Raw genomic sequence first — 23,895 nt, forward strand, 5'->3', positions numbered from 1 at the left:
ACCTTAAGAGACAAGAAGAGAGCAGAGTGGATTAGGGGACAAACGGGAGTTAAGGATATCATAGTTGAAATAAAGAAGAGAAAATGGACGTGGGCCGGGCATGTGGCGCGTAGACAGGTTAACCGCTGGTCATTAAGGGTAACTAAACGAATTCCCAGAGAAGGGAAGCGGGTTAGGGGGAGACAGAAGGTTAGGTGGGCAGATGAGATTAAGAAGTTTGCTGGTATAAATTGGCAGCAGCAAGCACAGGACCGGGTTAACTGGCGGAACATGGGAGAGGCCTTTGTCCTGCAGTGGACGTAGTCAAGCTGATGATTATGATCTCAAATGGTATGCTTGAGATAGATTGCTGCATTTCTACTTGATTCGAGAACAAAGTGTAAGATTTATGTTCTTTTTATTAGGCAGACGAATTGCCTCCGAAAATGAAAAACTCGCCAAGTCACCACGCACCTCTCAATCTCGAAGGCGCCTATATGGCCGAACCGAATGTTTAAGTTGTTCAGGAGACTGCTGATGCTACAGCCACTAAGTCACAGCATATCTCGTGGGCAGCGAATGTGTCCTCTCTAATTTCTCACCGAGTTTGTGACGAGCGTATATAGTAAAAAAGAAGTGGAGCTCACGCACACTCGCTAACATTTTCGCGAGCCGGACTCGCGAGGACTCTCTCTCACAAAAAAAATCACAGCATATTCACGTAGTGAATGATGATGACTGGGGCGAAGCATTGGAGGGTTTTGTCGCGCTAAATTGTAGCGAATATCGCCCACTCCACCATCCAAGACGTGACAAACACTCTATCTATTTATAAAAAAATATTTGGTAAGCGGTAGCTACCCGTCGCTTAAGTTTCCCCTTCATTAAAATGACTTTATGGTCGGTCAAGTGGTGAATTGGTGATAGGGCGAAGTGAGATGTTTGCAAGGATAAAGTAGTGAAGTTTCCAAAGGTGGAACGATAGGTGACCACGTATGAACAAGACATGGACACAGTGAGACAATTTAGGGTAGTTTAACGCGCACTTACATACAATTACACGACCATTTTGCTTGCATATTGGCTGCTTCTATACAGTTTTTTATGGTTGGCGAAGTGGCGGATCGGTGATGGGGCGTAGTGGAATTTTGGCAAGGACGAAGTAGTAAGTAGTCGGTAAAGGTGGAAGTATAGGCGGTCACGTACATACATACAATGTATAGACAAACGCTCGCCTTAGGAGCTTCACTCCTAAAATGTTCTTCGACTGGACTCACCCGGAATCATACTCATAAGAACTATGTCTCATTCGTACTCACTCAGACTAGACACATGGCTCGATCTGCGTCTGAATGAGTACGAGTCAGTCGACTCAAGAGTCGGTCAGTCCAGAATTCAAAGGTTCGATCTAGGTGTCAATGCTTTTTAGAACAAATATCTCATGTAGTCGGCGCTCTTCTTGAAGCTCATTGATATAGTACCTGGGAATACGAGTGATAAGTGATTGCAAACGAGCAAGGTACAGTCTTGAAAAAATGACAATTGTATTTATCAAGAGCGTCCTTGGAACGGTTGGCGGGTAAGCCTAGGTATACTCCCCTACGTTAGTTACGCTTCTGATCAATGAACATAAAAGAATGTATACACAATACTAAATTGTAATACGTGTGAGTAGACATGATTGTGAACGTGAATATGGGTAAGGCTGATCATAATGCTGAAGGAGTGTTTATAGAATCATAGGTGAACCAAAATAGGAGGAACTCAGTCAGACTCAATTAGGAGATATACTCTGTGCTTTTAACACAATGGGAATCAGATTCAACAAAATTTTCCTGAGCTGGACGAAAATGTTTTTCCACTGGACTCATTCGATTCATCTTCCGCGGAACTCAATAAGACTCAAACTCAGCAAAACTTTACTCAGCCGGACACACTCGCATTCCAACTCACGGTTTGATCTGAGACTAAGAGAGTGGACTCAAAAGTGAGTTCTCCTAGGCATGGTGAGGAGGTGTTGCATTTCTTATCAGTTTTTAGGGCCCTTCGTTTTACCTCAGCACGCAAGATAATTTACATGTACAGTTCGTATAATATATCAGACATAATTATATAATGCAATTCATAGCGCCTGAAGTATTTTAGTGCATAGATAAACAAAAGTGTATGAGTACATGAGCCACGATTAGCGAACATACTTTCTGTTAAGCAAGAATGTGCGAACTTATTTTCAAAAGCCACGACTTTTACCTTGATGTAAGGAGCTCAGCGTTCGGTGCGTGAGGTTCTTTTTTTGTTTTTATTATTACGCTGCTTTTTTTGATCATTTAGTGCAACTGAGGAGTAGCGCTGCCTGTTTTAGAAAGACGCATTGCGAAGTACATTAAGCTCAGAATCGGCCACAAGGTATGTCAGTGGTTCCTTGTAGAAATTCACAAGGAACAGTCGTGCAGTGGAATGGTGCGTGTGGTGTTTGTCAGTAGTTTATAAAGCATTATTCACAGTCATATGTTATAAAAAAAGAAACCAATGGTCAGTGTGTATATCACAAGCGCTTCCGCAAGTTTACCACCAGCAGGCAAATACTTAGCGCATACCCTACCATATGCCTAAACATACGTGGCATGTATTGACGTTTACGCAAATATTATAGTGACAGCTCTCTTCCTCCCGGAAGAAACGTAGAAGGCGAATTTGCCCATGCTTTTGACGCCGGGGCTAAACCGACGCCTATTTTCTATTCCTTGTGCTTACAAGTGCGTCGTCTAGCAACGCACATGCGCAGTGTCTGTTTTTTCCTGAAGATACTACTTCTGTAGTCGGCAAGACCTGGGCTCTTGTCACGGGACAACTGCCGTAAATAAGCAGAAAAGTATTGACAGCGTGTCACTGTTTGTTGCACGGGACGCCGCCATGGCATGCATTAGGGCCAAACTATGCGGCATCTCTGCCATGGTGTTTTCCCGGTGTTTCGTATACGCCGATCTCTGTCGGCATCAACGCTACCGATAACGATAGCCGAAACGTGTATTTCAGGACGACTCAGACATATGCACTGTGGAGGACGACGCCAAAAGTGGTTTGATGAACGGAGAACTAATCAGCGCTTAGCCGGCAGCGACTTCCGCTATCCAACAGCATCGTCGCTGCTGTATATGGGGGCCGGTCGCAGATCTATTAGTCGTCACTGTGGTCTGTGTGACCCACAAGTTCTCAAATATGCTTGTATTTGGCTTAGATTGTTCCTCAGAAACTTGGACAGCAAATGTTCGGAATTTTTTCGAACTGTTTCTGAGCGTTTTCCTTGGGTTCATCAGTAGTCTTAGTAGGCCTGTAGGTTTTGGCAGAAAACATGGCCTCAAAAGTTAGAGACAATTTCTAAGCTCAGAGGCTATATGTTGCAAGTTTGTGGTTATTCCTTTCGAAATAGATTGCACTATAAGTGGAATGAGCAAAAAAAATGACCTTTCGATGACACTTTGATGTGCTTGCCTTACTTATGAATGGAAAATTAGATATAAAAAAACTATAATGAGGAGAATTTCTTGTTGGTCCACTGATGAACGCTGACACTGCTTTGTGAGGACTCACGTTCATTTCCTTTTGTCACATTGTGTGACGCTGGGCCGGTGCTGGTGTCAGCGTTTTTCATGTGGTTGGTCACCTTCTTTGGAGCCATTTGTATAGTTGGTTGGTTGCGAAACTTTATTGAGGTCCTGCAAGGTGCGCTTCAGCGCGCAGCAGGCGACTCCCACGTCGGGACCGTTAGGCCAAGCCTATCGGCCGCTTCGCGGGCCTGCTGGACGGCCCAAAGTTGGTCGGCCAGGAGGGAGCTGCGTAGGGCCGCCTCCCACCTGACCGATGTAGTGTTGGGGTTAGTGTACATTGCCTTGCACTCCCAGAGCATGTGCGCCAGCGTGGATACATCCCCACATGCAGGGCAAGCGTCATTGGGAAACACGTCAGGATAAATAGCGTGAAGGAATCTCAGGTTAGGGTACGTGTCGGTCTGCAGTAGTCTGAGCGTAAGGGCCTGTGGCCTATTAAGATTTGGATGAGGGAGTGGATATATAGTCTCCGCGCGAGGTAAAAATATTTTGTTATTTCGTTGTACGTGACAGGCGCGTCCCTGTTTTCCGCAACCCCGTTGGCCCCGAATCGTTGCCCGGAACCAGCGCGGTCGGTTAGTGCGCGCGCGGCCTCGTGGGCAGACTCGTTGAGGTTGGGGGGAGCGCCTTGGACCTGTCCAACCTGTGCAGGAAACCAAATCAGTACGTGGTGCTTGATGTCGTCGCGGCCACCACTTTGGAGCACGCGCAGGGCTTTCTTGGAGATTACACCGCGCTCGAAAGCGCGAATAGCTGACCTAGAGTCACTATAGATGACCTCCCTTTCACCTTCCAGGATGGCCAGGGCGATGGCCACTTGCTCGGCAATCGTCGGATCGTCAGTGTGAACCGATGCGCAGTTGGTGATTTGTTGTTTGGAGTCGACGACGACTGCGGAGAAGGCGCGGCTCCCACGGTACGCTGCCGCGTCGACAAAGCTGACGCTGTGCTCCTCACTGTGAATCTGCTTGAGAAGAGTGGCAGCTCTAGCCCGTCGCCTACCACGATTGTTCTCGGGATGGACATTCCTAGGTATCGGTGCCACGGTGATGAGGTCACGAATCTCACGGGGCACCTGTCTCATCTTTTCGTCCACTTCAGCCGGAGAGTGACCGAGCTCTCGGAGTATATGTCTGCCGGTCTGGGAGCTCGAAAGGCGCGCGAGCTGGGCCCGCTCCTGCGCCTTGGCAATCTCTTCCAACGTATTGTGTACTCCGAGCTGGAGCAGGCGCTCGCTGGGCGTCCTGATCGGGATACCGAGGGCCCGCTTGGTAATCTTTCTGAGCAAGACGTTGAGCTTGTCACGCTCGGCACGCTGCCAATTGTGCATGGCCGCGACATATGAAAAGTGGCAGAGCACAAAGGCATTTACCAGGCGGATTAGGTTGTCTTCCTTGAGGCCTTAGTAGCGGTTGGCCACCCGCCGAACCAGCCGAACCGCGTTATTCGTCTTGGCGGCGAGCTTGAGTATAGTCTTGCTGTTGGAACCATTGGACTCGATGGTCATGCCGAGGACCCGAATGGAGTCGACTCTGGGTATTGCGCTGCCATCTCCGGTGTAGAGCTTGATATCACTCTTCGAGATCGGCTGCCAGTTTTTGGGCTTGGGCCCTCGCCTAGTGGGTTGGTAAAGGAGGAGCTCCGACTTGCTTGGGGAACACCTCAGCCCTGTGGGACGGAGGTAATCTTCCGTGGTGTCTATGGCCTCCTGCAGGGAGCGCTCGACTTGCCCGTCGCTGCCACCTCTGCACCAAATGGTAATATCGTCCGCGCAAATTGTGTGGTTAATGCCTTCGATACACGAGAGCCTCTTGGACAACCTGACCGTGACAAGATTGAACAGGGTGGGCGATATCACTGACCCTTGTGGCGTGCCGCGCGATCCCAGCTCTATCTCCTCGGAGACAAGGTCTCCCACACTGAGGGTGGCTCTCCTACGGGTCAAGAACGATTTGACATATTTGTAGAATCTGTATAGTGCCTAGAAATATTACTGGGTAGTGTGCTAAGTGCGTGCATTTTGTACGAGAGAGGGTGGCCCCGCATGTGATGACTGCACCAAGATGCCACAACCAACGCCGCGTGTCAAGTGGGTGCACGAACGCGTAAAATTCATCTCGTCCTGTAGCTTCCGAAGGAACCTCGTCACGTGTAATATCAATGTGTGAGAGCTATCTTCTGCTTTACTGTGAAGTTCGGCGACGCCAGATGTAGGCTGCAACATCCTGAGATGTTAAAAGCTAAGTGGCGTAGCAAAGAAAGGACGTGTTTTGTACCACTTTGACGAAGCAGTTAGCGGTCGAACAAGAAAAAGGTGCCTTGTTCCCGGCACCAACAGATCCAGCACTGTTTCCTGACTGAAAAAGTAGGATCAAGAAGGCAGACAGAAGGCTGACGCCTAAGGCTGTCGTGTGCGAAAAGCATTTTGAGAATGACTACATCAAACTATTTTTGTATGTGATTGAACGTTGTCGGAAACAAAATTGCCATTTAGGCAAATATTAGGTATCAATCTCTAAAAAAAACTGAAGATACCGCTTTGAATTTCAGTCACACCCCTTTTTCCCCCGTTTCAACGTCGGACTCCTTTTGCAAAAACGTTTTGGCTATCATAGGTGGTGAGTGTCAGATTGTTCATTGGCAGTTATCATTCGCTTTCACTCGAAACCTACAGGAATGCAGGCTAAGAGTTAAAGGTTTTTTGGTCTTCTGTGATAATTTTTGTTCTCAAGAACAAAGCATATTTTTAAAATAACTGGTGGTTATACTGTAAATGGTCTTTAAAATTAATTTCTTTGTGTACTGCAGCCACTTTGAGCACTATCTATCTATCTATCTATCCATCGCATCGCCTACTTCTGGGTGATCTCACGATCACCGCTTTTACTTGGGTTAAACCAAAATTACTGTTGGTGGGTAAGATAGTTTGATGAATATGACGCGCTGATCCTGACAAGAATAATGTCACAATTCCGTCACGTGCGCCATCAAACCCTTGTCACCACACCTCCGTTTTTTAACCCGTGAGCGTTAAGAAAAAGCTGACATTGACAAAGTTGTCCCTACAAATGCAAATAATAAACGTTTGTGTCCCAGCAGAGGAATCGAATCCAAGCATTCTGCGTGAAAATCGAGTATTCTACCACAAAGCCACGCCAAGTCTCCGAAACACTTTGCAAGAAGAGTCTAATGTTTGTGAAACATCAATTATAGCTTCAGTGCTGGCTATCCTATTTCTTGCATATATTTAGCGCCTGTTTCTAATGTTTCGCCAAATAAAAAATACAACAGAGTCACCTTCCATCCGAATGCTTTGCACAGCATTGATTTCCAAGTTACCTGGGATCTGCCTTTTTTTAGGGGGGGGAGAGGAGGAGGGGGCAGTAGTGAATGGTGAAATGTTTGTCACAAAATGATGTTGATTTCGTATTGCAAGGTGCCAGTACTCTGAAAGCAATCGAGTTGTTCTTATACAATAGAGCATTTTGTAAAAAAAACTCTCCGAAAATACAAAACAATTTGGCTCCATATCTGCATGTTACACTGCAAATGTCATCGAAAGACGATAGACTTGCGCCTGGAGAGAGTAAACAAAACGTTTATTTGTTGTTATGCGCAAGAAAATGAGTGAATGGATTTCTGGAGGCGCTGCATTAGAGTGCCTCGAGCATGCAGCGGAGGCGACCAAGCGTATCAAGTCAAGTCACGCGTGAGACATGAGCGCTGTCTGGCAGTTATCTTGGAAAACGACGCGCGAGTGCCCTCTTACAAAAGCGATGGAAACGCTTGCCTTTTCGTGCAAGCGTTGCGTGGTCAGCGCAACGTGGTAACCGCTATGGTCGTCAGAATTACTTATGTATGCCTTTACTAGTAAGAGACACACGTACAGAATATTGACGTGTAGTTATGGTGACTCAGATATGCGCGATAATTGCTTTTTGATTGACAACCGCACAAGCATTACGCTGAATCTTGAGCAATATTGGTGGGCGCTGCGGATGGGGTCGGCTGTTTGGAGTATTGTTAGGACACTTCGGTGCGGATTAGGGCACTGTTAAGGGCGGACAAACAGCCAAATGTACAGACAGACAGACAGACAGACAGATAGACAGACAGACAGACAGACAGACAGACAGACAGACAGACGGATGGACAGACAGGCAGACAGACAGACAGACAGACAGACAGACAGACCAGAATTTTTGCATCGAACGCCCCCAAGAAAGACTATCGTCTTCAATAAAACTTGGCCTCGCGCGGGTCGGCCTCCTGAAAACTTCGCACGGCTTGCGGAGTGCATTGCAAGGTTGAACGCAAATGCACCCACTCGCACAGCAGCGCACCATGCGGGTGCCGCCGGCAGTCATCAGCTGCGGGGCCAGCTCCTAGCCAGCGCTCAGCACACTAGCCAGTATATTTCTAGACACTCTATGATTAGTATCCTAATATAAAGAGACAAGACGCCAGGAAACACCGCCAAGAACGCTGCATGTGCTTAGGCCTTTACGTGCCTGTTGACGCCACAGATATACACTATAGCTTCGTTTAACCATGAGTAACCAAAGCACCTCTTACATTTTATCTTGTTTTGTACATTTCTTGCAGAAATCAGTAAGTGTCAGTCACAAGCTCAGATTGTCGCATAATTATTTAGTTTTTTTTTTATTCTTGTACCTGTTGATAGCGCGTTCTTACAGTCTCATACATAAATTATAAATTTACCAGTGCTGCCAATCTAGAAAAACTGCTCCTAAAATCATAAATACCTGTACGTAAACGTTTTAGAGGTTTAGCATGAAAGTCCTGCCTAAACATATCTTTCAAGATTTTATACCCAGGTGCATCTTTTGATTGAAGATAAATAATGAGGTTCAGTTATGAAGGTAGATAGCCTATTTTCAAGCACATCCGGAACAGTAATCAGTACTTTCCGCCAATTATCCATGTCTAGCCAACACTGGCCATAACATGAAAACAAACTTCTAACTGCTGCGTCCGCTTGATAACGCAGTGGTTTCCGCAGTGTCGCTTTCTTGCATTCTTTTTTGCGGTGATAGAGAGGTACGGTGTGAACGTGTCCAATACAAACTTTCTCTTGGTGTTTAAAGTTCGAAACGGGCTCCAGGATTACTGTTAGCACTAAGTGTGTTAGCGTTATTGCTTTAATATTAAATTCCTAATGCTGCGTGGATTCTCATTGCTAAGTGTGTTCAGATAATTTTTTACGTGAAGTGGTTTCATTCGTTGTACAGAGGATTTTTGTGCGAATTTCCCGCTTTTTTATGTTCCACTTGGTCTGCGCGAAGTTCAGGTATGTAACTCTTTGTCAGTAGTGAGTCACACATAGCAGCCAGTGCTAACCAGTGCTACATGTACGCGGGCAAACATGATTGTAAGGGGCACCAACGTTAACGAACCAAAGGGAGGAAGCAGCGTGGATATGGAACTCATCAAAATTTGTTCCCGCATATAAGTGTCAACTTGCAAATACCCTTGGGCAAATTAAGTCTCACGTTTACCTGTATGTGTCAATGCCTGAGCCAGCGTCTTCGCCAAGCCCGTCGGTAGTAGAATCGGTTGATTCCTGGCCGGAGATGTGTCGCTCCACGGCAACCTGGTCGTCATTATCGTCGTCATCGTCCTCATCGTCAGGTTTGTCTGCATGTGACGTTACGTTCGTCTGTGTCATAAGATTCGAGGTTGGGGGGTTAGGCCCTGTCCCTTCCTTGGGCAATCGTAACACTGAGGTATGGTGCTATATTTTCATTCATTTGGCCATTGCTCTGACGGTAACTATCGTCTTTAGGACGTCGTCACCGTGCTGTACCGACATGGCACGTCCATGCGTGCGTCATAACCAAAGGGACAGAGTGAGTCCAAAAGCAACGTTTCCTGATAACCTGTCTCTAGCCTTTTCACCTGAACGGCATCAAAGCAGCAACGCATTTTCTTTTTCGTTACGACACTCGTATCTTTTTTTTTACGTGTCCGACATTACAGTTAAGAGTACGCAATAATTTCATTCACGCTTTCCATGATAATGTGTGTCAGTCTGCTCCACATGATTCAAACACGCAGAACATCAATCAACTCGAATGCCAATATAATACTCCTCGTTGTATTTCTGGGATTTCATGCACCAAAACCACACTTTGTAGAAGCACGCCGTACTGCATTACTACGGAAGAATCTTTACCATCTCGCTGCTTATTATAAAGCATCTTATTCGGAGCACACGCGCAGAAAGGAAAATAAATAGAGGCACTGAACTGCCAGCACACAGCGATGAAAGCATGGACCAAATGACGTCTTAGCAGGCATACACAAAGAGTGCAATAGCGGCATTACCGTAGTAACGCCATCATTGTGCCTATAGTGCATATCGCAACACAATGCGACACGTAAATGTATAAGCATATCCCATGTAAGCAAGCAATGGTAGGTGCCGTCCATATACGTTGGTTTGTGTTAGCGACGCCCGGCTCGTAAGCTCGACCCAACCATCTCAGCCAAAGCTACGCTACCCCCCTTTAGGATCACGTGAGAATAAGTGCAGCAGGGGCCAAATCTGTTTTTAAAAGCTGCCTCCAAACATCGCTCGTCTAGACGCCTCCCGCCTCTCTACAAGTGGCGGCTGCAGCAAAGGAAGTTGCAGTGAACATACGAGCCTTGTTGACGTGTAGCTTTAGCTTTGAGCCTTATAAAAACGTGAAGTATTTTAACGGTGATGGCATTTGCGAAACGTCATCGCCGTTGCGGCAGCCTACGTCACACGCGTGGCTACATCTAAATTTGGTAAGCTTGCAATATTTCATTGTCATTTCCGTAGTCAATGTCTCACGTGTATATTTTAATCTGTTAGCTAATGAAAGAACAGCAGACCCAGTTTATTAAGAAGCTCAAGGGCACGATATGCATATGGGTAGTGTAAAAATACATAGGCACCAATTTTTACGGTGAATCCTCCCTAGTAAGAAATGTGCAGTGGAACTTATTAATGCAAGTTACCAGGACAATCTCGACAGCACTCATTCTCAATACGCTTGCGGTAATGCTTAAGCTAGATTATATGGACAATACGGTTACCTACCTGTCATATCTGCGGCTAAATTCGTGTGTACGCTCAAACTGAAACCGTGAAATACCTACAAAATGTAAACATTATGCACAAGTTTTTCGAGTGCTGCGTTTTGGTGAATTCTCACAGGTGTGAAAATCCCGTGAAGTGCACCGCAGCCAGAACAGCGTTGCCCGATACACTTGTGTCAGGTGTGTCATCACAGTCGCACATTAATCAGAAACAGCCTAGTGAGTCATCATTATCTGCTGCTTTATTGAACCATGCCTACGCAGAAAGAAACACATGACCGCGTATGACGAAATCTTTTTGACACGTGTAAGGCTTCTCCATATTAATAACAATAGAACCAGTAAAAAATCGCTCGCGTATCTTCACATATGTCAATCCTATTCCCAACATTAACGTGCTTTGAGGTAAAAATGCTCGCTATGTCTCCTCATAAAGCCTATTAATCAAAAATGGGGCGCGGCGCATTACAAAGACAACTGCTTGACAGAAGTAATCATTTCTGCTTGGTAAGTCGCTTCAAAACATAACCGTTCGACCAAGGCAAGGTCTCGCTTGGCTCGTCTTGCAATGATTCTTCTAAACAGAAAACTGAAAAAAAAAACTAGCGCATCTTTCTTGTGTCTTCCAGCACAAATAAACGTCACAGCTTGTCGGTATCCCACTTTATTCCTCTTTTCAATTGACAGACAGTGCACGCAGCAGCGAAAATACAGCATCAACTGCAGCAAGCCAAATGGCTTTTGCCTACCACGCGAAACCAAGTTATATCGACGACAGCGCCACCACGTTTTCTTGACGTATGTCAGGTGGAATTCGTCTTTATGCATACATCGCATGCCGTGTTGTGATGATGACCACGGCGGCATGTGCGTTTATATTGTCTCGTATTGAGACGCGGTGGACAGCATCCATTCTTTTGCATCGTTGTTAGCCCTGCAGTGTTCCCCCGGCTGTAACTGCACCCGGTAAAGTTTTTATAACCTGCTGGCATAGGTCGGCAAGTTCACTAATGAGTCCACTCAGATTCAGATCGAGCCATGAGTCTGAGTGTTTAGTTAGCCCATGTGAGTCATATCTGTGCGAGTTCGAGTTCGATTTAGTCCCTTTGAAGAAAATTTTCGTGCGAGTCTGAGTGAGTCGAAAGCGGAAGATATATATTTTGAGTGAGCCTTACCGAGTGCCACTTTTTATTTTGCCGACCGATGGTCCCAACAACACATCTTCAGCGCTCCACTGAGTGTTATGTGGATTCACGTTAACACTCACGTCTACTCGAACACATTGCAAGCCAGTATCTTTCATACGCCATTTGAGTATAGATTGATCAGAGATGTGAAATAAAACTTGTTTTCGTCACCTGTTTTCGTCTAAAGCGATCTAAAGGTCCTCTTTCTCCTCCACTTGCTATAATGCACTGCTGCGGCAACAGCATCTGCTTTTACACTCCGTGCTGGTCCACATAAGAAGTGCTTCACTGTTTCTGTTTAAAATATATGCCTAAAGAGCATTGCCACAAACCAAACTGGTGTTCTAAGTGGTTTAATATGGTTTACGTTCTAACTAAAATTAGGGTTGAAGTCGCAAAGTTGTGAATTTCGTGTGTACTTGCACCACGCACAATAGATATGCTTTAAAACCCTAGGTTATATTAGGCATTAACATTTTCTAGATGATGCGTGTGTGTCCACACAAATCTATCGCATGATTTATCTAGCCTTTAGGGCCTGCCCATGAGTTTTCCACGCAGCCACATCGTACGTGCCGGGACACGTATGATGTGGCTACCGCACGTAAGCGGATGGCGAAAGAACTGCCACTTGCGTGCTGCAGGTGTGCGTGGAAGCGTGGTGCGACTGTGCAAATAACGCGTGCGAAGAGGCTTCCGTATAAAAGATATCACACTACATACACGTTGTTGCGGGTTCCGTCGTAGAAGTGAGCTTGTCCCGCTGTCTCTGCGCAGCACTGTTCAGCAGCACCACCCCGACAGCCGTGACGAAAACTACCAGCAACACCATGCACCACAGCGTGTACTGGAAGCTGGCCGGCTGGCCGGACACGTCCCGGTTGTGCCTGGCTCGGTCTAGGAGCAGCTGGAATGCCTGCGCATAGAGAGACACTTGAGAGGCAGAACTATGTGGCGTGACGGAACAGCACATGAATTTAGAGGACTTCAAACGTTTGCGAAGCTGAAATATAAGCCAAAATAGAGAAGCGTTTAAGCGGCGAGGCGTCCTGCTTTCACTGCTTTTAATTTTGCTTGTACTTCTTCGTTCGCATATGCGTTTGCATTGAGGGAGGGAAGGGAAGTATTGTCGCAACATCCCCCCCTTAATAAGTCAAAGTATGGGAGAGGCTTTGAGCGTCCCACTATTAGCCACTGAAGGGGGCAGCCATCTACTCTGGCCCTGTCTCCCTCCCTCCCTACAGCCATCCGCACGTATATGTTCGTGCGATTCTAATGGTGATGAACGTTCTGCAGAGTATATGTGTTCCAGCTAAAGGGAGCAACATTAGGCCTATTAAATACGGTAGTCTTTCTTGGGATACCTGAACATGGAGGTATTAATCTGTCTGTCTGTCTGCCTGTGCATTCATCCGACTGTCTGTCTGTCTGTCTGTCTGTCTGTCTGTATGTATGTATGTATGTATGTATGTATGTATGTATGTATGTATGTATGTATGTATGCATGTATGTATGTATGTATGTATGTGTGTCTATGTATGTGTGTGTATGTATGTATGTCTGTGCGTCCATCAATCTGTCTGGGGGTCCATCTGTTTGTCTGTCTGTCTGTCTGTCTGTCTGTCTGTTTTTCTCTCGCCTCTCTGTGCGTCCATCCGTCTGTCCGTGCGTCCATCTGTTCTGTGTGTCTGTCTGTCTGTCTGTCTGTCTGTCTGTCTGTGCATCCATCCGTCTGTCTGTGCGTCCATCTGTTTGTCTGTCAGTCTTTCTCTCGCCTGTCTGTGCGGCCATCCGTCTGTCTGTGCGTCCATCTGTTCTGTCTGTCTGTCTGTCTGCCTATGCGTCCATCCATTTGTCTGTGCGTCCATCTGTCCGTCTGTCCTTCTCTCGCCTGTCTGGGCGTTCATCCGTCTGCCTGTGCGTCCGCCTGTCTGTCTGTCGTTCTGTCTGTCTTTCTCTTGCCTGTCAGTGCGTCCATCCGTCTGTCTGTGCGTCCATCTATTCTGTCTGTCTCTCTGCCTGTGCGTCCATCCATTTGTGTGTGCGTCCATCTGTCTGTCTATCTGTGCGTCAATCTGTCTGTCTGTTTGTCTGTCTGTCTTTTGGTCTGTCTGTCTCTCTGTCTTTCTCTCGCCTGTCTGTGCGTCCATTCGTCTGTCTGTATGTCCATCTGTTCTGTCTGTCTGTCTGCCTGTGCGTCCATCCATTTGTCTGTGCATCCATCTGTCTGTCTATCTGTGCGTCCATCTGTCTGTATGCTTGTCTGTGTGTCTTTCGGTCTATCTGTCTGTCTGTCTGTTTGCCTGTCTGTCTGTCTGTCTGTCTGTCTGTCTGTCTGTCACACGATTAAGCGACCCAGTGACAGTATATACAATTTTTCAACGCCCGGCCATCTTGAACTGGTGGCCGCATTCATACTTTTGAACATTGTCTACCAAAAAGCAATAATCACCTCTATGTGAGCCACAACGTGAATACCAAAATATTAGCTGGAGCGTTCCTCCACTAAAATAAGTATTGTGGTGTTTAGAAAAAGTGGGTAACGATTAAGAGTACTAGTTACAAGTTAGGTTGGAATTGAGTAACAGAATATGCACAAAAACTTGGCAGTTCCCACGTACTGTAGGAATCGATGATATGCGAAGCACGAGTGAGAAATGTTATGTCACTTTAAAATCAGCACAAGGTTACGAGGTGGAGCTAAATGACGCTGTACAAGACATCCGCGTCATTATTATTATGTTTGAATGTGTCATTTACTTTCGTCATCTATTCACGTCACGTGATACCAAATTTAGTATATGTGGAGCTAGCGAAACGGCCGCGAGCACGCTATGAGCGTGGTATGTTGTCATGTTTTTACATGACACGCGTGTCAGCATTATCATGTTTCACCAGTCATATATTTAGTCATCCATTGACGTCATGGAACATCCGATTTGGTATTCGTGGATCTAGGAAAACGACCTCGAGCGCATCATCAAGGGCCCAGTATACTCCAGTGTAGCATTGATGCGCGCGCACGTTGGGCACAGCGGCGCTCCGTTAGAAAAACGCGAGCACTCCATAGTCTGGCGCCAGGCGCGACTATCGTCCATTGGCACGGGCCGATCGCAACTAGTGCGAAATGTGACAAGCTGCATTTGGCCCCGATGCGTTACCCAGACAACACTGCGTCTCCCTGTTTTTGTTACGGAATGACTCTGGACGCGCTGAAATGCGCATGCGTCAAAGCCACGCAACGCAGGGCGGACCTGCGAGCATGTGCAGGACGGGCAATTCGCGTGGCAACGCCAGCATGACGCCCTTGACTGTGGAATGTAGCCATCTTCTGACATGACACAAGGATGAATGGATGGATGGATGGATGGATGGATGGATGGATGGATGGACGGACGGACGGACGGACGGACGGACGGACGGATGGATGGATGGATGGATGGATGGATGGATGGACGGACGGACGGACGGACGGACGGACGGATGGATGGATGGATGGATGGATGGATGGATGGATGGATGGATGGATGGATGGATGGATGGATGGATGGATGGATGGATGGATGGATGGATGGATGGATGGATGGATGTGCTCAAAGTCGCCGAAGTTCCCTAACAAATGCTTCGCATTTAAAAGCGTTCTGCCGACGATATTACTGTGACACCTGGCAGTCGTGGTGGGTTGTGCACAAGCACTTGTTTGCCAACAATACTGCCAGATGGCGTCCATATCTCACGAAGCGTGAAGTTATTGTATATGCTACCTTTATAAAGTAAACATGTACAGTAACTCTAAAGCGGTGTTTTGAGACAGAAGACTATCGTGTTTTGATGACATTTGCCACGCCGCACAGAATTGCGAGGCCAAGTTTATTTTACTGCAATAACATGTCTACAGGTTGGAATTGAGTGTTTCAAAAAAAAAACAGACATCATTGACCACATCTTTTAATTTACTTCAATCAAAGTTATCGGTGCCAATATTTTTTGGTATTATTCTAAAGGACATAAACAAAGAGTAAAGTGTACCTGAAAGATTTGTATGGTATTAGACGAAACAATTGTGCTACCTAACTACTGAAAGAAAAATATACATGAGAGCCCCGTGAAAGAACTATGGCTCTACGGAAAGGTCCGGTTCATGGTGCGTCAGACAATACGCCTTTACGAGCAATATTGCTGCAGTAATTGCGTCTTATCAATGTCGGCGTTATTCGTCTCCCCCGCACCGCTCTCCATGTCCTCCGGTATCGACTGCACCACGAAACAGCCGAAACACGAGACGCCACTCGCCTTCGCCCTTCCGCCGTTCCTCTTCTCCACTTCGGCCCGCCTCATTCACCTCCGATATTCATTCGGAAAACTAAGTGATGCAGATTGTGGAGGAAAAACTGCATTCGGAATTAGAACTGAAATTCCTCCACCAGGCCCGTGTAACATGGTTTCTGTGAAAGTGGAAGGAGTGTAAGTGGATGCTTTAGTGGACACAGGTGCGACATTGTCTGTGATACGTGCTGATTTGTGTGAACATTTGAGGAAAGTAATGACGCCTTACAACGGCCCCACGTTAGTTGCTGCCCAGGGGAACGTCATTCGCCCTTCCGCGTTTTGTACTGTGCGTGTTTTCATCGATGGCATCCGCCGTCATGTTCAGTTTGCTGTCCTGTCCCGCTGCTCTCACGAACAAATTTTAGGGTGAGATTTTCTATCATCTGCTTCCGCGGCGATTTGTTGTGGACAACGCGTTGTTCACCTCACTGACACCGACTACATGCTTGACGACGACAATCAGAAGCCACTTCGTCTGGTCGCTGCGAAAGACATCGAACTGCCGCCGCTACAAGAGCAAATTGTCAGCACTACGTTCAACGACATCTATCACGGGGATGTATTGGTCTCACCGTCACGACTTTGCGTTCGCAAAGGTATAGTTCTTCCGTCCGGTGTCTTTCGCTATTGCAATGGCTCGGCACTTGTCACCGCTGTGAACTCTACACCGGAGAAGATCTTACTGCCACAAGGCACTACTGTGGCCCGTGTTGCTGACTTCGAGCCTGTATTTGTCACGCAACTTCGGGCCATTGCATTCAAAGAACCTTCCGTCGGTGAGCATGTTTCTTCCTCCGCCTTTACCACCGCTATCAGCAGCGAATCGACATATTCACAGAGGCAGCAGCTGCTCGCATTGTTACAGAAACATGCAAATTCTTTCGATATTTGCTCGTCAAAGCTGGGCCGCACTAATACTACAGCACATCGAATTCAAACTGTTGGGACATCTATCGTAAACCGCCGACCCTACCGCGTGTCTCTAGCTGAAAGAAAAAATTTAGAAGAAAATTTTGTGGACTTGCTTAAACGGGAAGCCATCTGTCCCTCATCTAGCCCTTGATCGTCTCCTATTGTTTCGGTCCGTAAAAAGGATGGCTCTGTGCGTTTTTGCGTGGACTACCGGGCGCTCAATAGGATCACATGCAAGGACGTGTACCCTGTGGCACGCATTGAGGACGCCCTTGATTCCCTACAAGGCGCAGAATTCTTTTCAAGCATCGACTTGCGTTCTGGGTACTGGCAGATCTCCATGCATGAAGACGATAAGGAGGAAACGGCGTTCGCAACCCCCGACGGGCTATATGAATTCAACGTGATGCCTTTCGGACTCTGCAACGCGCCCGCGACTTTTGAGCCCATGATAGATACCGTGCTGCGCGGCTTGAAATGAAAAAGTTGCCTTTGCTACTGGGACGACATTACTAACTTTTCGTCTACGTTTTCTGAGCCCCTAGAACAATTGGATTACGTTTTGACGTGCCTTGCCGGAGCCGGGCTTCAAAGAAACATTAGTAAATGCTCTTTTGATAGCAAATATTTCAAGGTCTTAGGAAACGTCGTTAGCAAAGGTGGCATCCGGCTCGAACCTGACAGGATTTCTGCAGTCCTTCACTTTTCGCGTCCCGAAAAACCAAAGGAGCTTCGCAGTTTCCTTGGCCTCGCCTCCTATTTTCGCCGGTTTATCCAAAACTTCGCTTCTAATGCTGCTCCATTACACCACCTACTTGCTTCCAACGTGCCTTTTCTGTGGTCTCAAGAATGTCAAACGGCATTCGACCTGTTGAAGTGGGCACTCACGTCTGAACCTCTGCTCTGCCACTTTGACGAAGCCGCACCGACTATCCTCCATACTGACGCTAGCAGCCTTGGTATAGAAGCCGTTCTTCTACAACGCGACAAGTCTTCCCTAAAGAAAGTTGTTGCATATGCCAGTCGCGTACTCACCCCTGCCGAAAAGAACTACACTATAACTGAGCAAGAGTGTTTGGCTGTGGGTCGGTCGGTCCAGACGTTCCATCCCTATCTTCACGGCCGTCACTTCACAATCGTTACGGAGCACAATGCCTTATGCTGGCTTTCTACACTGAAGAACTTGTCCGGATGCTTGGGTCGGTGGATAGTACGCTTGGAGGAGTACGACTTTGACATAACTTACAATTCAGGCAGAAAACATCAAGACGCCGACGCTTTATCTCGTTGCCCGCTTCCAACTACCCATATCTTCGTTGGTGAGAACTCAACCGCCACATCTACCAAAGTTCATACGCTCGCATGAATAAGGCAACCCTTTTCGGATGACGCGCCAACATTTATCTCCAACCAGCGGTCCGATTCATACTGCAGACGCAATGGACCACCTTTCGTGAGCTTCTCATCCACCCAACGCGCGACTCCATCGTCAACTCCTGCACTTTAGGCTGGACAATGGGATTCTCTACCGCTACGTCTATCACCCTGACGGTCAGCGCCGGGTTCCTGTACTGCCACGCTCTCTTCGACTTCAGGTACTCGAAGCCTTCCACGACGACTTGACTGCTGGTCATCTTGGTTTTAAAAAAAAACTCTTGACCGCATTCGATGTCGTTATTACTGGCCTGGCCTTTCTTCTATTGTAGCGCGGTACGTCCGCTTCTGCTACCCATGCCAGCGTCGTAAACTCCCCACGTCTGCTCCTGCTGGACCTCTACAGCCACTTCCGTGCCTTTCAATGCCGTTCTAGGTTGTAGGTGTTGACCTTTACGGGCCTCTCCCCGTCCCATCGGCTGGCAAACGATGGATAGTGACCGCCGTGGACCACCTGACACGTTACGCTGAGACTTCCACTGTTATTTCAGGCTCAGCTGTGGTAGTTGCAGACCTTATTCGTCACGCCATAATACTGCGTCATGGGGCTTCTCGTGTACTGCTTAGTGACCGCGGCAAAGTGTTCCTGTCACAAATGGCAAATGAAGTACTGCGCGCTTCTGGAAGTACTCACAAGACAGCTTCAAGCTACCCCGCTCAAACAAATGGTCTCACAGAAACATCGCACCGAACCCTTGCTGACATGATAGCCGTTTACGTCTAACCCGACCACAAAAACTGGGATACTCTTTTACCATTCCTGACATTCGCTTACAACACCGCCATTCAGCAAACAACTTGCTACTCACCGTTTTACCTCGTGTACGGACGCACCCCGACTACCTTTCTCGACGTCTACTGCTTTACCAGCCATGGGAATTCATGTCAGTCTTCTAGCGATGAATACTTTCCCGCCTTGCCCAGTCTCGCCACCAGGCTCGCATCAATACTGAAGCAAGACAGCGCGAGCGGAAGATCATCTATGATGAATCCCACCGCGCTGTGTCTTTCCTGTCTGGTGACGAGGTGCTGCTTTTGACACCTATTCGCACTCCTGGTCTTTGTGACAAATTCAAACCACGCTTCATTAGGCCACACATTGTTTTAGAACAGACTTCTCCGGTTAATTATCATGTGACATCACTCGTCGCCCCAACAGACCGCCGCTACCGCAGCACAGAGATTGTCCACGTTTGTCGCATGAAACCTTTCACGCGACGTTCCCCGTCACTTTGACTTACGGCGGCCAGGGTGTCCGCTTCCAAGTGGGGGCAATTAGTGGGGGCATTTGTTACCTACATCGTACTAATCCCTGCAAGATCACAATCACCATCATCTGCTTGTCTCGTCCTCATTGCGACTCTGGATCATCATCATCGTCATCGTCTGTGTACTGGCTCTGCCCGCTCGTTTTGCGAGGTCTTTCCTCAAATAAACGCTGACGCAGCCAAGACTACAAGACTACCACGACTTCATAATATATATATATATATACATATATATATAGCTATATATATGTATGTATATATATATATAAGCACCACCGGCGACTGCCATTTCACCGTGTTGGAGCGAATCCTTCGCCTTCTACGAAAAACATTAGTGGTGGTGGTAAAACATCTAAATGGCAATAAAAGATTGCAGAGAGATGATTGAGTTGGGGTCTCATTGGTTTCCTCTCCTCCCAGCACGAGGTTGAACCCCTATTCCGAAGCACCAATAGCAAGTGCCACTCACGTCCATTGAACTAGGGCCTTCTGGGTCTTCAGGTCGTGACCGCCAAGCAGGGCCGCCTCCCAGTCATCTCTCGTGCAGATGGGGTTTAGGGGCATATATGAATTTGAGTGGAGAAATATCTCAACTGCATGCACAACTTACCACGCATCAAAAACGCTCGCTAGAGTCCTGATGCTCCTTCAGTAAGGAGCTGTTTAAGTAACGGCTCACGAGTGTACCAATGTCGCCTGTCTCTCAGATCACTCACGTATTGATAAAAATATTCAATATGTCGTTAGGTCCAATAGTGAAATATACCGAAATTATGTCAGCTTGTTTGTCGACACACAATGATTTATCCGCATAACTCAGAGTTTGATCGGAAACTGGGGTCAGTACTCGTTTAAATCAATGTTTATTCGCCATCTTACCTTCACGGCGACATTCAAGTGCTCGGTCTCCTTCTCGATAGGTTTGGCGTGCTCCGCGCCTGCAGCGGGTGATACCATCCTATTGGGAGACAACAGCGCCAGGAAATTGGCTGCTGGCGATGCCACTGGATGTGGAGCCGCAGCTGCATTGGGAACAGCCGCTGGGTTTTGAACAGCCCCCGCATTGGCAACAGCCGTGGCATTAGGAACCACCGCTGCACTGGGAATAGTGGGTGGACCGGCAACAGCTGGTGGCTTCTGTGGCGGAGCAGGCACCTGCACATTTGCATAACTGTTTTTTTTAATTTTGTTTACGAAATTCATGCATAGGCTCAACCCAATGTCCGTGTCTTTACAAACTTTAAAACAGCTCACAGGGTTCTCGAGCACTCGAATAAAACGCAATCCTTCGTAAGGTTTCTCTACCTCAATTGCTTTTTGCACTGGCTCCAAGATCGGAGGCACCTCACTAAGTTTCATTTTGCATTGCCTCCAAGATGTGACTACTTTTAACCAAGTTACAATGTCACGTGATGACGTTAGGTCAAGTTAAAAACACTTGGCAGTGCCAACAAATGGGACAGAGAAGGTGCACGAACAACTCTTCTGCCATTCGTTACGTCACGTGATGTCAAAATTACGTCATAGCGACGTCACAAATTTTGGTGTGACGTTTACGTCATCCGGGGGCGATGATTTGTTTTCATCGCTTTTCTCCGAGCCGCGGGATGTGTGCGGTAAAGTTTCGCGTTTGAGGAGGGATAGTGAGGACACCTTTACTAAAGGGCTCCTAAACCTCCGACAGAAGCTCGAGTGCTCCTCTCCGTTTCCTCTATGGAGAACAGCTGGCATGACGTCAATCGACGCTGTGTGCAATACAAATAACGCTGCTTACAAGGGACACTGTCATTGAGCGAAGGAAAGCCTGCTTTCGGCTAGCCGATGCACGCGCCTTTTGCATTTCCACGTCGGGCGCTGAGGAAGGGCGAGAGGTCGTGAGAAAAGCCGACGGGCGCAGCCAAGCGAAGGAAAGAGCGAAAGGAGAAAATGCGTGCAACTCCACCAGCGCTCACTGCAGAATTGTACACAACTGCAACGCGACGTCCACATTTCGGCCTCTTGGTGGTTTACGGCTTCTTGGAGCATCGTGTACACTCGCACGTTAGTGTGCATATGCGGGATCAGGAAGGTCATCCGGGGTTATGAACATGAAATGCACATATCCGTTCATGTTTGAAAATTGGGTTCAAGTCCACCCAAACGACCGTCCTGTCACCGTCCCTTGTCCGCACTTTTTCGGTGCGCTTCTGCCAAATTTTTAGACATAAACGTAATCGACCTGGCCTAACTTCCCATCTTGCTGCACATATCCGGTGGCGAAAGCATTTAGGCCACGCCGTAAAATGAAAAGTTGGGCTCTAATTAGTTGCAAATTGAGAATAAATGTAAGCTCCGCCCACAGGAGTCTGTGTCGCAGTTTCCATTGACACCTGTCCGGTAACATTAACTTGTTTTTGTGACTGCAAGCACTGAAGGCGCATTTCAGGTATAGCTTATGCTGTAGAGACAGACACATGTGTACTAGGTAGCTGTAGACGTACATTACAAACTTCTCGCTCACACGTACCCAAAAAAATTGGTCATGAATCGGGCATTATATATATATATATATATATATATATATATATATATACATATATATATATATATATATATATATATATATATATATATATATATATATATATATATATATATATATATATATATACAAGGTGTCCCACGTAGCTTGAGCCCGAAAATATGCCGGAACACGTAATTACGACGTGACCAAATGTATGTTACTCACCGTTGCCCGTTGCCTGGAGTTATTCAGACTATTTTTTGTGTTCTAAACTATTGCTTAATTAGATATGCTTATTTAGCTAACTTTTCAAGAAATGATTAGACATAAAAAATTTCAGAGAGAAAGTTGTAGATCGCTTTGCAAAACGTTCGATTAGACAGTTCTGAACTCTATATCTGTTAGGTATTAGTGTTTTTCTGCTAATCGTAAATACCGGTGAAATACAAAAAATACGACGTGACAAACCCGTGCGCGCGTCAGTGCGCCCGATGATACTAGTGCTCCCGTACATTCCACGTACGAGCGACACGCTTCCCTTGCACTGGTTCATGACAGCGATAAGCAGTCACAGCGGTTATCGTTTTTGTCACTTATAGCAAAACGTGTTCTTCGTAAAGCCATCACCATCGTTGCGGCCCTGCCGAGAGAGCACAATGGGGCAAATGCTATGCTCATTCGTTCGCGGAACGTTAGAGAGCACTAGAATCATTGCGCGCGATGGAGTACGAAAGGGTTTGTCACGTGGTATTTTTGTATTTCGCGGGCATTTGTAAGCAGCAGAAAAACACTAATACATAACAGGCATATAGTTCAAAGCTGTCTAATCGGACGTTTTACAAAGCGATCTACAGCTTTCTCTTTGCTATTTTTATCAATCTCGTTCCTTGAGGTAATTAACTAGCATTTGAGAACACGAAAAATTGTCTGACTTACTCCAGGCAACGGTGAGCAACATACGTTTGGTCGCGTCATAATTACGTGTTCTGGCATAACTTTAAACTCTAATTCAAGTCACGTGGGACACTCTGCATATTAAACTCATAGCAGAGAGAGGGGGGGGTTAAAAAAAGTGGGTAACGATTTAGAGTACCGGGTACTCTACTATGGGAGAGCTTAAGCCGTCCCTACCATAACACACTCTGCTTTGTGTAATGCTACGGAATAACAAAATATTTTGCATAAAGTATTCCTGAGATGGATAACAGGTTAGAAGAATGAATTCATAATAAATATAGACCACCACGTGTCCCTGGTTCTCACTTGAAGACTCAACTTCCAGTGAAACTTCAGCAACTATTTCGACATCACTGCTCCCCCATACCCAATATTTTAGGTAGAGATGACAAACTTTTATTTCTTATTATGCCTTTTATGTATATTCACAGCCAAAAAGTACCTACTTTGTTAGCGGAAACTGCCTAGCTTGACTGTCATGCTCAGATGAATGACACGTGCGCTGCAACTGTGTGGACGGTGCCTGTACTTATTGTTAGGCTGTAAATAAATAACAAACGCTATGTTATGTGCATGGCTCGGCAGACTCCTACGTGTAGCACTTCCATCGGCCACAGGCTTTCACGACG

The 23,895-nt window shown here is 46.7% G+C and overlaps 1 protein-coding gene across 1 annotated transcript; it reads right to left on the reverse strand.

Moving 5' to 3' along the window:
* Positions 1 to 9,102: 9,102 nt before the first annotated feature.
* On the reverse strand, positions 9,103 to 21,165 carry LOC142767792 (uncharacterized). The gene is made up of 4 exons (XM_075870034.1): positions 21,061 to 21,165; positions 20,686 to 20,961; positions 12,587 to 12,779; positions 9,103 to 9,245 (listed from the first exon to the last, which is right to left on the reverse strand). The coding sequence occupies exons 1-4, from the start codon at positions 21,163 to 21,165 to the stop codon at positions 9,103 to 9,105; spliced, it is 717 nt and encodes a 238-aa protein (XP_075726149.1).
* Positions 21,166 to 23,895: the final 2,730 nt, after the last annotated feature.

This window comes from Rhipicephalus microplus, chromosome 7, assembly GCF_043290135.1.
Source record: "Rhipicephalus microplus isolate Deutch F79 chromosome 7, USDA_Rmic, whole genome shotgun sequence".
NCBI classification, from domain to species: Eukaryota; Metazoa; Arthropoda; class Arachnida; order Ixodida; family Ixodidae; genus Rhipicephalus; species Rhipicephalus microplus.